This window comes from Pongo abelii, chromosome 19, assembly GCF_028885655.2.
Source record: "Pongo abelii isolate AG06213 chromosome 19, NHGRI_mPonAbe1-v2.0_pri, whole genome shotgun sequence".
NCBI classification, from domain to species: Eukaryota; Metazoa; Chordata; class Mammalia; order Primates; family Hominidae; genus Pongo; species Pongo abelii.
In genome coordinates, this window is record NC_072004.2 from 17,072,077 (window position 1) to 17,085,191 (window position 13,115).

At 53.7% G+C, this 13,115-nt stretch overlaps 2 protein-coding genes and 2 non-coding genes across 7 annotated transcripts in view; all 4 read left to right on the forward strand.

Moving 5' to 3' along the window:
* The window catches only part of TRPV2 (transient receptor potential cation channel subfamily V member 2), a 30,748-nt gene extending 20,633 nt beyond the window's left edge, over positions 1-10,115 (forward strand). For all 4 annotated transcript variants that reach the window (XM_054536281.2, XM_024235397.3, XM_009251332.4 and 1 more), the window contains 7 exons: positions 593-663; positions 1,087-1,252; positions 4,012-4,078; positions 4,194-4,528; positions 5,805-5,929; positions 7,125-7,204; positions 9,040-10,115. In XM_054536281.2, the coding sequence (XP_054392256.2) occupies positions 593-663; positions 1,087-1,252; positions 4,012-4,078; positions 4,194-4,528; positions 5,805-5,929; positions 7,125-7,204; positions 9,040-9,140 (945 nt within the window). In that variant the 3' untranslated portion in view covers positions 9,141-10,115. The remainder of the gene's footprint in view (positions 1-592; positions 664-1,086; positions 1,253-4,011; positions 4,079-4,193; positions 4,529-5,804; positions 5,930-7,124; positions 7,205-9,039) is intronic.
* A 1,275-nt stretch (positions 10,116-11,390) lies between these two features.
* LOC100937529 (putative uncharacterized protein LRRC75A-AS1, mitochondrial) lies at positions 11,391-12,505 on the forward strand. The gene is given in 4 exon segments (XM_024235403.2): positions 11,391-11,636; positions 11,638-11,664; positions 11,910-11,953; positions 12,433-12,505. Coding segments are annotated over 4 exon segments (390 nt in total).
* On the forward strand, positions 11,755-11,826 carry LOC112129791 (small nucleolar RNA SNORD49). The gene has a single exon (XR_002912144.1). It is a non-coding gene; the product is annotated as a small nucleolar RNA SNORD49 (small nucleolar RNA).
* On the forward strand, positions 12,284-12,354 carry LOC112129790 (small nucleolar RNA SNORD49). The gene has a single exon (XR_002912143.1). It is a non-coding gene; the product is annotated as a small nucleolar RNA SNORD49 (small nucleolar RNA).
* Positions 12,506-13,115: the final 610 nt, after the last annotated feature.

Here is a 13,115-nt window from a genome sequence, read left to right on the forward strand (position 1 = left end):
CTTTGCTGTGCTTTTGGGGTTCCTTGGAGTAGCAGATAGCGTCTCTGATTCCTTGGCAGTACAGGCTCTGCTCCCCCAGGAATGGAGCTGGAAGCCCCTGCCCCTAGCCAGGCCCCTAGGCTGGGAAGTTCCCCTCTTGGGGAGCACAGAGACCAGAGGTAGGTGGGGTTCAGGCTATTTCCCCCAGTAGGGCCTCTTCAGTGGGAAATGCTGTAAGCCTGCAGGACACAGGCTGGGCACCAAGACATTGGGACCTCCGCAGAGTGGGCAGAACTTGGGCACCAAACCCAGGTTGGCTGGCATATGGGTGCTCCTTGTGAGGCCAGGGAGAAGGGAAGGGAAAGGCGCTCTTCCCCTTCCTGCATGCAGTGCACAGGCTCTTCATCTGCACCCCCCGGCCTTGCCTAGGTGGCTGCTCTTTCTGGAAAGAAAGTCCCAAGCTATCTCAGCTATCAGAAGTATTCATGAGTCCCCCAAAACCAAAGCTGCTGACTTAGCCCTAGCCCGGGTGGCAGGCTCCCGCTCAGCCAGGCCAGCAGGGGGCATGCGGGAGAGCAGGTTTCACAGCCCTCTGTCCTCCCTTCCTCCGCAGCTGTGGTACTTCTGGCGGCGCCACGTGTTCATCTGGATCTCGTTCATAGACAGCTACTTTGAAATCCTCTTGTACGTGGGTTCTCACTCCTCTTTCCCTCAACTGTCTCTGAGGTCTGGAAGGGGCAGTTGTGGCAGAAGGCACAACTTTAGAAGCGAGGACACAGGGCCCAGGAAGTCGGGACCTGTGTACAGGCCAGTCCCAGGAGTCTGGGCTGCCGTCCAGCCTGGGGCCCCTTGTGCTCCCATCACTGTAGATGGTGATAGTGACATTTACTAGGCCTCGGCACACACCTGTTTCACTTAGTCCTTGAAAACACTCTATGAGTCAGGCACCATTATTATTATGCCCATTTTACAGTGGGAGGGAACTGAGGCCCACAGATGTTAAATGTCTTGCCTAAGATGGAGGTCAGGACCTTGGTCAGCATAGGCCAGTGGGGGCTCAGGGAGCCAAGTGGCCAGCAAGCCCACCTGGATCCTGCTCCCACACAGCCTGTTCCAGGCCCTGCTCACAGTGGTATCCCAGGTGCTGTGTTTCCTGGCCATCGAGTGGTACCTGCCCCTGCTTGTGTCTGCGCTGGTGCTGGGCTGGCTGAACCTGCTTTACTATACACGTGGCTTCCAGCACACAGGCATCTACAGTGTCATGATCCAGAAGGTGAGAGAAGGGGGTGGCCCACCGGGACTCTTTTGGCCTCATCAGGCAAGAAGAGCCTTCCTCCACAGCTATCCTAGGCAGAGGAGGGCATGTGTACATCTGCCTGTGCGCCAGCACTCAGATACTTGCTGGATGGAAGCTTAAGTACAGGCATGCACATACCTCTCTCAGGGCTCTGCATGCACACGCAAACAAACGCACATGTGTGTGTCTGCAGGTGTCTACACGGGAGCATGTGCATCCTTCCACAAGCAAGGAGCAAAGAATATGTGCATAAGCTCATCTGCATGTCTGTGTCCTGGGATGTGTGGGCGCGGGCATGTAACTGCGTTCATTTATGTATTCAGCGCATGTTTAGGGGGTGCCTACTGTGGGCCGGGCCCTGTTCTAGGTGTTGGGAATATAGCAGAGAACAGAACAAGTCCTTGCTCCCCTGAAGCTGATGTTCTGGTGGGAGGAAATGAAAACCTTAAGAAAACAACTGAGAACATTCCACACTGCTAAATTCTATGAAGGAAAAAAAAGCACAGGACAATGTGATGGAGAATGGCTGGGACCAAGTACCCTTTAGATGGGATGGTCTGGGAAGCCTCTCTAAAGAGGGGATGTTTAAGTTGAGACCTGAAAGAATGATTCAGCCACAGCAGGTGAAGAGGAGATATTCTCAGCAGAGGGCACAGCAGTGGCTGCCGTGAGCCAGAAGCAGCTTGGGGTGCTTGGGACAGGGTGAGGAGGCTAGGTGGTTGGGGAGATGGCAGGAGGGTGGAGGTAAGGAGGTTGGGAGGAAGGGAAAGGCCAGGGGCCCCTTCCACAGGGAGGGATTTAGAGGTCCCCAGAGGCTTTTTTTTTTTTTAAATTGTAGTAAAATACACCTAACATAGAATTTTTTTTTTTTTTTGAGACAGAGTCTCACTCTTGTTACCTAGGCTAGAGTGCGATGGCACCATCTCGGCTCACTGCAAACCCCTACTCCTGGGTTCAAGCGATTCTCCTGCCTCAGCCTCCCGTATAGCTGGGGTTGCAGGCACCCACCACCATGCCCGGCTAATTTTTGTATTTTTAGTAGAGACAGGTTTTCACCACGTTGGCCAGGCTGGTCTCGAACTCCTGACCCCAGGTGATCCGCCTGCCTTGGCCTCCCAAAGTGCTGGGATTACAGGCGTGAGCCACTGCGCCTGGCCCATTTTAACCTTTTTTTTTTTTTTTTTTAAAGTATACAGCTAAGTGTCATTAAGTACATTCACACTGTTGTATAACCATCACCACCATCCAACTCCAGAACTTTCTTGTCATCCCAAACTGAAACGCAACACCCATTAAACAACTCCCCATTCTCTCCTTCCCTCAGTCCCTGGAAGCCACCATTCTAATTTCTGTTTCTACGAATTTGATGACCATAGCTACATCGTATAAGTGGAATCATACAGTATTTGTCCTTTAATGTCTGGCTTATTTTACTCAGTATAATGTCCTCAAGGATCAGCCTTTTTTTTTTTTTGAGATGGAGTCTTGCTCTGTTGCCCAGGCTGGAGTGCAGTGGTGCAATCTTGGCTCACTGCAACCTCCGCCACCCAGGTTCAAGCGATTCTCCTGCCTCAGCCTCCCAAGTAACTGGGACTACAGGCATGTGTCACTACATCTGGCAAATTTTTTGTATTTTTAGTAGAGACGGAGTTTTGCCACGTTGGCCAGGATGGTCTTGAACTCCTGACCTCAGGCGATCCACCCACCTTGGCTTCCCAAAGTTCTGGGATGACAGGCTGAGCCACCGCACCCAGCCAATTCCTTCCCTTTTAAGGCTGAATAATATCCCATTGTGTAGATACACCACATTTTGTGCGTCCATTCATCTGTCAATCCAGTCACCTGTTGCTTCCACCTTTTGACCATTGTGAATAATGCTGCTATGAACAGGGGTGTAAAAGTATCTGTTAGAGTCCCTGCTTTTAATTCTTTGGGGCATATACATACCCAGAAGTGGAACTGCTGGGTCATACAGTAGTTCTATATTTAATTTTGTGACCCTGGAAAGTTTTTTTTTTTTTTTTGAGATGGGACTCATTCAGTCACCCAGGCTGGAGTGCAGTGACACGATCATAGCTCATTGCCGCCTTGACATTCTGGGCTCAAGCAACCCTCCTGTCTCAGCCTCCTGAGTAGCTGGCACTGTAGGCTTGTGCCACCATGCCCGGCTACTGGAAAGTTTTAAGCAGGAAAACAATGTGATCTGAGACATATGTGTGTGTGTGTGTATATATATATTTTTTTTTTCTTTTTTTTTTTTTTTGAGACGAAGTCTCACTCTGTAGCCCAGGCTGGAGTGCAGTGGTGTGATCTCGGCTCACCACAACCTCTGCCTCCTGGGTTCAAGTGATTCTCCTGCCTCAGCCTCCTGAGTAGCTGGGATTACAGGCACAGGCGCACCACTGCACCCGGCTAATTTTTTGTATTTTTAGTAGAAACACGGTTTCACCATGTTGGCCAGGCTGGTCTTGAACTCCCAACCTCAGGTAATCTGCCCGCCTCAGCCTCCCAAAGTGCTAGGATTATAGGCATGAGCCACTGCACCCAGCCAGATCTGAGATATATTTTTAAAAGACTCCTCTGCTTGGTGTGGCTCCACAGGCCCACATATGCATATGTGTGTGTGCGTATCTGCAGTGTACACGGGAACCATGCTGCTGTGGGTGAGGCAGGGTTCTGGGGTCGTGACTGGTGGCCCAGCTACCCACCCTGGCCCCTGGGCACATGTGTTCCAGGTCATCCTGCGGGACCTGCTGCGCTTCCTTCTGATCTACTTAGTCTTCCTTTTCGGCTTCGCTGTAGGTAAAGGCTCCCTCCAGCCCCCTCCCCCTTCCCCACGTTCCCTGTCCACCCTGTATACTCCCAAGGCTGCCCGCCAGTCTCCTGGGCTAAGGACCCCTCTCCCTTCATCCCATAGCCCTGGTGAGCCTGAGCCAGGAGGCTTGGCGCCCCGAAGCTCCTACAGGCCCCAATGCCACAGAGTCGGTGCAGCCCGTGGAGGGACAGGAGGATGAGGGCAACGGGGCCCAGTACAGGGGTATCCTGGAAGCCTCCTTGGAGCTCTTCAAATTCACCATTGGCATGGGCGAGCTGGCCTTCCAGGAGCAGCTGCACTTCCGCGGCATGGTGCTGCTGCTGCTGCTGGCCTATGTGCTGCTCACCTACATCCTGCTGCTCAACATGCTCATCGCCCTCATGAGTGAGACCGTCAACAGTGTCGCCACTGACAGCTGGAGCATCTGGAAGCTGCAGGTGCCACCAGAGAGGCTCCCTGCCCCCACCCCACCCCACACTCAGGCGACGGGGAGTGCTCCGGACCCTGCGGAGCTGGGCCTTCCCTAGCCAGGAGATGCCGGATTGGGCAGCTCTACCTTGTCAGTCTTGCTCTTCCTTTTTTTTTTTTTTTTTTTCTGGAGACAAGGTCTTGCTCTGTCACCCGGGCTGGAGTGCAGTGGCATGATCACAACTCAATGCAGCCTCGGCCTCCTGAGCTCAAGTGATCCTCCTTCCTCAGCCTCCTGAGTAGCTGGGGTTACAGGCACCTGCCACCACACTCGGCTAATATTTTTATTTTTTGCAGAGAAGAAGGTCTCACTATGTTGCCCCGGCCTCAGGTGATCCTCCCACCTTTGCCTCCCAAAGTGCTGGGATTACTCCCTCCTCCTTTAAGCTCATGTATGTACCTAGGACAGTGCCCAGCACCAAGTAGGTGCTCAATGTGCCACCAGCTACTATTGTCATCATTGCTGTCCAGTGTTTCTTTTGTTTTTTTTTTTGAGTCAAGAGTTTTGCTCTTGTTGCCCAGGCTGGAGTGCAATGGCGCAATCTTGGCTCACTGCAACCTTTGTCTCCTGGGTTCAAGCAATTCTCCTGCCTCAGCCTCCCAAGTAGCTAGGATTACAGGCATGTACCACCATGCCCCACTAATTTTTTGTATTTAGTAGAGACAAGGTTTCACCATGTTGGTCAAGCTGGTCTCGAACTCCTGACCTCAGGTGATCCACCTGCGTCGGCCTCCCAAAGTGCTGGCATTACAGGCATGAGCCACCATGCCCCACCCTGCTGCCAATTCATTGTTGATCTTGGGGAAGCCCCTTATCTCCTCTGAGCCTTGGTGCCCTCCTCTGCAAGGTTCTGTGCCCCACCTGACTCACTGGTGTGCCTCCGAGCAGGCACATGTGTGGGGTGAGCAAACGAGCTTCTGTTCCTGGTGGTGTGGCAATCTGGAGCCTGGAACGATGTAAGAGCAAGTAGCTGTTCAGTACTCATAACGTACAGACTTCCCATCAGCTGTCTGAGGCACTTTGTCCTCAGTCTACAAATGGGGAAACTGAGATGCAGAGAGGCTGAGGGCCCAACCCCACATAGGTAATCGGACGTGGGAGCCAGATTCGAATCCGAGTGTTTAGTTGACTTTGGGTTATACTGTGAAGTGCTGCGGGGCACTTCCCTGCTCTGCTTGCCTTGTGTGCCTTTGCCCCCAGGCAGGGTCCCAGGACATTCTGTCTGATGCATCCTTTGTCCCCAGAAAGCCATCTCTGTCCTGGAGATGGAGAATGGCTATTGGTGGTGCAGGAAGAAGCAGCGGGCAGGCGTGATGCTGACCGTCGGCACTAAGCCAGATGGCAGCCCCGATGAGCGCTGGTGCTTCAGGTGAGTGAGTGGTGGGAGGGTCTCCTGGGGGCCTTGCTGTCCAGCAATCCCTGGGACCCCCTGCAGTGCAGGGCACAGCTGCCAGAAGCCAGGTCTGGTGGGAAGGGCAGGCCCAAAGAGCACCAGGGACTGAGCCTGAGCAGGTGAGGTCAGGGGTCTGGATCTCACAAGCCATGGCTGCCGCATGGCTGGCCATCTGCCTGTGCCAGTGGCTTAAACTGAAGGTCCCCTCCTGGTGATCTCAGACTCCTCCTTGTAGCCTGAAATGTGGTACAGTAAGGAGGCCAAGAAGTCAGAGGGACCCTTAGGTTCCTAGCACTCTAGCATTGCCCTGGCTCTCTGTGTCCCCCCACCCCCAATTCTGCCAGCCTGATCTCTGAGCTACAACCCCTTCCATGGAGAACGTGCCCTTCTGTGTCCAGGAAAGCCTGGGACACTGGGACAGGGAACCTAGTGACAAACATACAGCTAAAAACAGACACTGTCAGCTGGGCGCGGTGGCTCACGCCTGTAATCCCAGCACTTTGGGAGGCTGAGGCGGGCGAATCATGAGGTCAGGAGATCGAGACCATCCTGGCTAACATGGTGAAACCCCATCTCTACTAAAAATACAAAAAAGTAGCCGGGTGTGGTGGCGGGTGCCTGTAGTCCCAGCTACTCGGGAGGCTGAGGCAGGAGAATGGCGTGAACCCGGGAGGCGGAGCCTGCAGTGAGCCGAGATTGCACCACTGCACTCCAGCCTGGGCGACTGAGCGAGACTCCATCTCAAAAAAAAAAAAAGAAAAGAAAACAACAACAACAACAACAACAAAACAGACACTGTCGTGAGGCAGCAGATGAGCGGAGAGACGGAGTCTTAGGCATGAGGAGCAGCCGTGAAAGGCCCCAGAACCTGGAAGCACAGATACACCTGATCTGAATTCCTCTTCTCTGGTTGCTCTGGGCAACCCAGGCTGCTGTGAACAGCCAGAAGCGATGGATGCTGATTCCTGCAAGTTAGCACCTGCCTCACAGGACAGGGCTCCAAGTGGGTGGCCCAGAACCCTGCAGAGAGAAAGCCTGTCCTCCTCAGGGCCTCTGTGTCCACCAGAGCATCTCTGCATAGTCTCCCAATTTGGGGGGCCAGGCCCCTCTCTGGGGTGGGAGTGGGGGCGGTCAAAGCAGGCAAACCTCAGAGCTGCTCTGTTGCCCTCAGGGTGGAGGAGGTGAACTGGGCTTCATGGGAGCAGACGCTGCCTACGCTGTGTGAGGACCCGTCAGGGGCAGGTGTCCCTCGTGAGTAGCCTGGTGACTGGAGCCTCTGCCCTGGGGTGTATGTCTCTGCTGCTTGGCCACAAAGCCTTGGAGAGTCTGGGGCGGGACCCAGGGACCTCCTCATAGTCCCTTTGCAGATCCCCGCATGCCAGCTCCTCTTACAGGGATTGCCTCCTTAAAACAGTGGTTCCCTCCTTTCCTTTCCACCCACACCTTGCTTTCAGGCAGGAACCAGGGGAAACCTCTGAGGCTGTTAGCGCTTCCACCAGCCCAGCCTCCGGCTGCCCTCTCTCCGATGCCAGTCAGTCACACCCTTTGCCCATTCAATTGGTTATCGAGGGTCTGTCCCCAGCCAGGCCTGGGCTGAGCCTGGGGACTCAGCAGGGGAATAAGTTAGGAAGGGCTGTCACAGTGCAGCCTACAACAGAGGCAGCATCTCCCTGGACCCTCAGAGGAACTGCCCTGCCTAGGTCCTTAGTCCCTTCACACCCCAAGTCTCCCACCTCTGAAAAACCACTTCCCATGCTTCCTCCATGTCCGTGGCCTGCATCCTCTCCGTTCTAGTGTAGTGATGGCCCCTCCTGTCCCCACCCTGCCGCCTCCACCAAGGCTGGTTCCTTCCTCCCACCCTCAGAGGCCTGTTCTGAGGATTAGCTGTCTCCACTGCATATCTGTTCTTTCTAGAACCTTCAATAGCTCCCACCTTCCACTGGTTCACCTCCTCTCCTTTCTCCATCTCTTTCCTGACAAATTTCACTTGCTTGTACCTGTTGCCCCTACAACAGCCTTCTGAGTCTCCCACGGCCCCTGTTGTAGGGAGGCTCCTCTGGCCTCTTCTGCCCCACAGCCTGCTGGTTTCCCAGACTCCTGGGCCGTGACCATGGCCTCACATACAGATAGGTTTCCCTTCACCCTCTCTTTGCATCTCCCTCTCTTCACTACAATGCCAGGAAAGTCACCTCTGAAAGTCACCTTGTCCCTCCCTCATCTTGCCCCAAGCACTCCACACCCCACTGCCTGCTGGGGCCTCCAATGTCAACAGGAACAGCCTTGGGGCTGCCCCAGCAGGTCACATGTATGTCACCCCACCCCCTCCTCACCCAGGTGGAAGGCCTTGAGAGTCTCAGCCTATTCCCCCCGCTATACCAGCTCTCCCACCCGGAGCTGAGTGTCCTTGACCTCTCAGGCGGCCATTCATCCCTCTGCCCTGCCCTGCCTCTCACTTCTGCTTCTGCACCACTGCAGGGCGGCCCAGCCTGCACTCTTATCCCATTGCAGTCCTGCTAATGTGGACAAAAACTACATGCAGCCCACGCTACACAATGCCTCCCACTGCCTGGAAGGCCGCACTCCTCAGAATGGAGGTCAGGGCCCAAAGCTGTTGTCTAACCCACTCCCCACACCTCCATCCACGTGTCTGCGGTACCCCTTGTTCTTTGCTTTCCTTGGTTCATCTCTGGAAGCAGTTCCTGGGAACATTTGTCTCTGTCGGAAGTGCTCTTCCTCCCTTCTGGGTGTCCAAATCTGCCACCGCCCCTGCGGGACAGGTCCCCTCTCTCCTCTGAGCTCCCCCAGCATGTCTCAGGTGTTCTGATCTCTGACATACAAGTCTGTCACCTCCAGGCACTTTAAGCTCCTGGGGGTGGCAGGGGCAGGGGGAAGCCCGATATGGCAGGGGTTTGGGAAATGCTTGTGGAGTGAGGGAAGCAGGGAGAAGGATTGCTGGCCTCCAGGATCGCTGAGGCTGTCCCCACGGCATGACGTGTTTTCATGGCTGTGGCCCCTTGTTTCCCTGGTGCCTGCTTCCTGGGGACACACTCAAGGGTTAAGCCACAGTACTTGCCATCTGTTCCCAGGAACTCTCGAGAACCCTGTCCGGGCTTCCCCACCCAAGGAGGATGAGGATGGTGCCTCTGAGGAAAACTATGTGCCTCTCCAGCTCCTCCAGTCCAACTGATGGCTCAGATGCAGCAGGAGGCCAGGACAGAGCAGGGGATCTTTCCATCCACATCTGCTGGCTCTGGGGTCCCAGTGAATTCTGGTGGCAAATATATATTTTCACTAACTAACTCTTCTGGAAACATTATTTGAGCAGAGTTGCTGGGACCCTTAGAGCTGGTAATGTCTGCATGTCTCTGTGTGCACAGGTCTGTGTATGGGACTAGGTTGCTCCTGCCCTTGCCTGGGCACAGAGACCCTCAGTTGCTGTGTTCCCCACCCTCACCCCCACATCCCCAAGTCTGGGGACTGTCCTCTTCCTGGGTACAGGCAGCTGGCTGAGGCGCTGTGCCCATTGTTGTGGCAGATATATGGTGACGGACATGGGCAAATAGCCACCTCTCCTCTCTCTTCACCACGACACCCTTTGCTTTCCACACCCACCCTGCTTTTGGGCAGGTACCTGGGAAAAACCCATTAAAGCTACCTCTCTTGCTTTCTCTTCCTACTGAGCTTCTTGCTGAATTCCCACCCCTCCCAAGCCATTCTCTGCAGGGCAGCCAGAGGGCCTTCCTAAGACATAAGACAAACATGTCCTCTTTGTGCTCTGAAGGCCTGAGAGGCTCCCCAGTACCCACAGAATGCCCTAGCTGGCATCCCGAGACCCCCATGGTTTTGTCCAAGCAGTTCCAGACACCTCCTCCCCTCCACCTCTGTTGCCCCTCCCTCCTTAGCACTCTCCCCAAATTCGTGCAGGCCAAGAGACCTCGTGCTTGATCCCTTGACCTGGCTCTTGCTGGAAGCCCCCCTCCTCCATTAAAACCCTACACTTGGGGGTGGGGAGAGGGATAGCATTAGGAGATATACCTAATGTAAATGATGAGTTAATGGGTGCAGCATACCAACATGGCACATGTATACATATGTAACAAACCTGCACGTTGTGCACATGTACCCTAGAACTTAAAGTATAATAATAAAATAAAACCCTACACTTGCCGGGCACCTGTAATCCCTGCACTCTGGGAGGCCCAGGCGGGCGGATCACCTGAGTTCAGGAGTTCGAGACCAGCCTGACCAACATGGAGAAACCCCATCTCTACTAAAAATACAAAATTAGCCGGGCATGGTGGCGCATGCCTGTAATCCCAGCTACTCGGGAGGCTGAGGCAGAAGAATCGCTTGAACCCGGGAGGCAGAGGTTGCGGTGAGCGGAGATCATGCCATTGCACTCCAGCCTGGGCAACAGGAGAGAAATCCCGTCTCAAAAAAACACAAAAACGAACAATAACAACAACAACAACAAAAACCCTACACTTATTTCTGAGGCCAGCTCAAAAGGTTTTATGATTGTCTTCTCAGTTTTTTGCAGTCAAAATTAATTTCTTTGTCTTGGTATAACGTGTGTGTGCAAAACGTGGTTGCATGGATTATTTTTCAAAGAGAGAGCTGAGCATGTTCATAGGCTGAAAGGAAAGCCACAGTAGAGAGTTTTCCGTGGAAGGTGAGGCAGGGGCATAGGTGGAGGAGGCCCCAAGGAATGAGGAGAGGAAAGGAGGTGGGCAGAGCTTTACCCCAGAGGCGAGCAGAGGATGGACGTGGATCCAGATAAGACGTCAGCTCGTTCCCTAAAGGTCGTGCTAAAGGAGTAATGAGGTGACCAGTGCGCAGGGGTTTGAGAAGCCCCGTGGATGTGGTGAACTAGCTGTGGGGAGAGTATTTGGCGACGCTCAACAGATTCAGGAGGAGCTACTAGGATGAATGGTTGCCGTGTGCCACGGCTCTACAGGGTTTCACGTCTGTCATCTCACGTGATCTTCTGGGGCGCGGGTGTCTTCGTTTTCTAGATGACCAATCGGAAGCTCAAAGAGAATGAATAATTGGCCCAAGACCACCCAGCTAAGGAGTGGCGGAGGTGGGGCCCAAATGCGCGCTCCAGCCCTCGCGCAGGCGCCCTGGAACTCGCCGCGCGTGTTGTGACCCAGAATTCCCGGGGCTGTGGAAGAGACCATAGACTCAACAGGAGGGGGAGTCCTGGGTAGCGCACCGATCTACATCGTTACTTGGCGGAAAGTTCCCATGAGTCTTTGCCAGCGTCCCCCTCGTTTTGTGAGGAATGGGATATTCCGACTCCTTAAGGGCCTGGAGCACATAAGGTGTGACCTTTTCATTCCCGTTGTCATGGAGGTAGGCTCTCTAGGAATCTGGGAGTAGTAGCGGGGGGGGCAAGAGCAAATAAAGAGCTCGAGCTTCTGTGGTCTCTGGGGAGATGTTCCCGGGAAGCCTGGCTAGAGGGCGGAGGGCAGCTGTTGAGATGGCGTGGCTTCCCGGCTCCTGCGCCCGCGTGGCTTTCGCGGCGGTCGCTGCGGCCCGGCATTGGACAGCCTGGCAGGGCAGCGCGGGGCCGAATCTGGCTGCCGTGGCAGAGGCTCATGGATCACTCCTTTGTGGTAGGGCCACATCTGCCAGAGCCTGGAGTCTGCGAAGGCCGGGACCCGGTTCCCCGGCCCGCCGTGGGGAGTGTGCAAACCCGAGAGAACTGGGTAAGTTGGGGTCGGCTTGCAGTTTGGGTTACCCCGAGGGCGGTGTACGTCGGTAAGATTGTAACAGTATTACTGGAAGACTTACTCGACTGTCCTGATGATACTTGTAATAGGAAGTGCCGTCAGAAGCGATAACTGACGACGTCTAACGTCTATCTGACCGCAGTCGCTGAAACCTCTACAACTTAGTTGACCGTAACTGCCAGAGCCCTGCCCTGAATTCCTGTCCTTACTCCCTCTTTCAGATTGCGTACCCACTGCAGAGGGCTGAAGACGGGGTAGCCACGAGGTAAGAGGCTCTCTGGGGCAGGGTTTAACATGGAACGTAGTTTTGTCATCTTAAATGCACGGAAATTGGCGTTTTGACAGTTTTCTACGTTTAGGTGTTTATACACTTCAGGGTAACGTATCAAGTCATTGCATAGGGTGGAACTTAAATAGAAACTGGAGATGGCTGCTTCAGCCACAGTCCTAACCTAGAACTGCATTTAAAGCAAACTAATATGCAGAAACAAACTCCTTCGTTAAGAAATGTCTCCAGTAGCAGGGTTAGCTTAAGTTTCAGGTAGGGTTTAGATCTGCGGTTGGAGCAGTACTGGAGGGTTGTGAGGTGCTTGACTGCTCTGATGAAATCACTAATAGGAAGTGCCGTCAGAAGCGATAACTGACGAAGACTACTCCTGTCTGATTGCAGTCAAGTCTTCACCACTTGCTGGTTCCCAGGAGTAAACTTGTGTGAACGATGACCTAATTGCTATATTCACCTAGGTTGCAAATTCGTGAAGAATCAGCAGCATGTTTGGCAGCTGAGTATTGGAGCCAGGAGCCTGCCATGAGGTAAGCCTTGCTCTATGGGGAGGCTAGTGGCTGACCACGCCTAGCTGTTAGGTCGAATATTGGCAATTGGATTTGGTTAACCTAATACCTTGTAACAGTGTAGCCTATCCCAGAGATACTGATTTTAGTTTCCGGTGGCAGTGGAGCCAGGGTGGATTACCTAGAAAGAGGGGCTACTCTATTTACCTCTTGGCTGTTTAGTCTTGGGCAAATTACCTGTCTGCTGAGATGTAGTTTTCCTCAGATGTGAAAAGGAAAAGTAATCTTAGCTTTGTGAAGTTTAAATTGATGTAACTGAAATGGAGATTACAGCTCCCCTGAGGCTGGGCACAGTGGCCTGTAATCCCAGCACTTTGGGAGGCTGAGGTGGGTGGATCACCTGAGGTTAGGAGTTCAAGACCAGCCTGGCTGGCCAACATGGTGAAACCCCATCTCTACCAAAAATACAAAAATTAGCCGGGTGTGGTGGCGTGTACTTGTAATCCCAGCTACTTTGGGGGCTGAGCCAGGAGAATCGCTTGAACTCGGGACGCGGAGGTTGTAGTGAGTTGAGATCGTGCCACTGCACTCCAGCCTGGGCAACAGCGAGACTCCATCTCAAAAAAAAGAAAAAA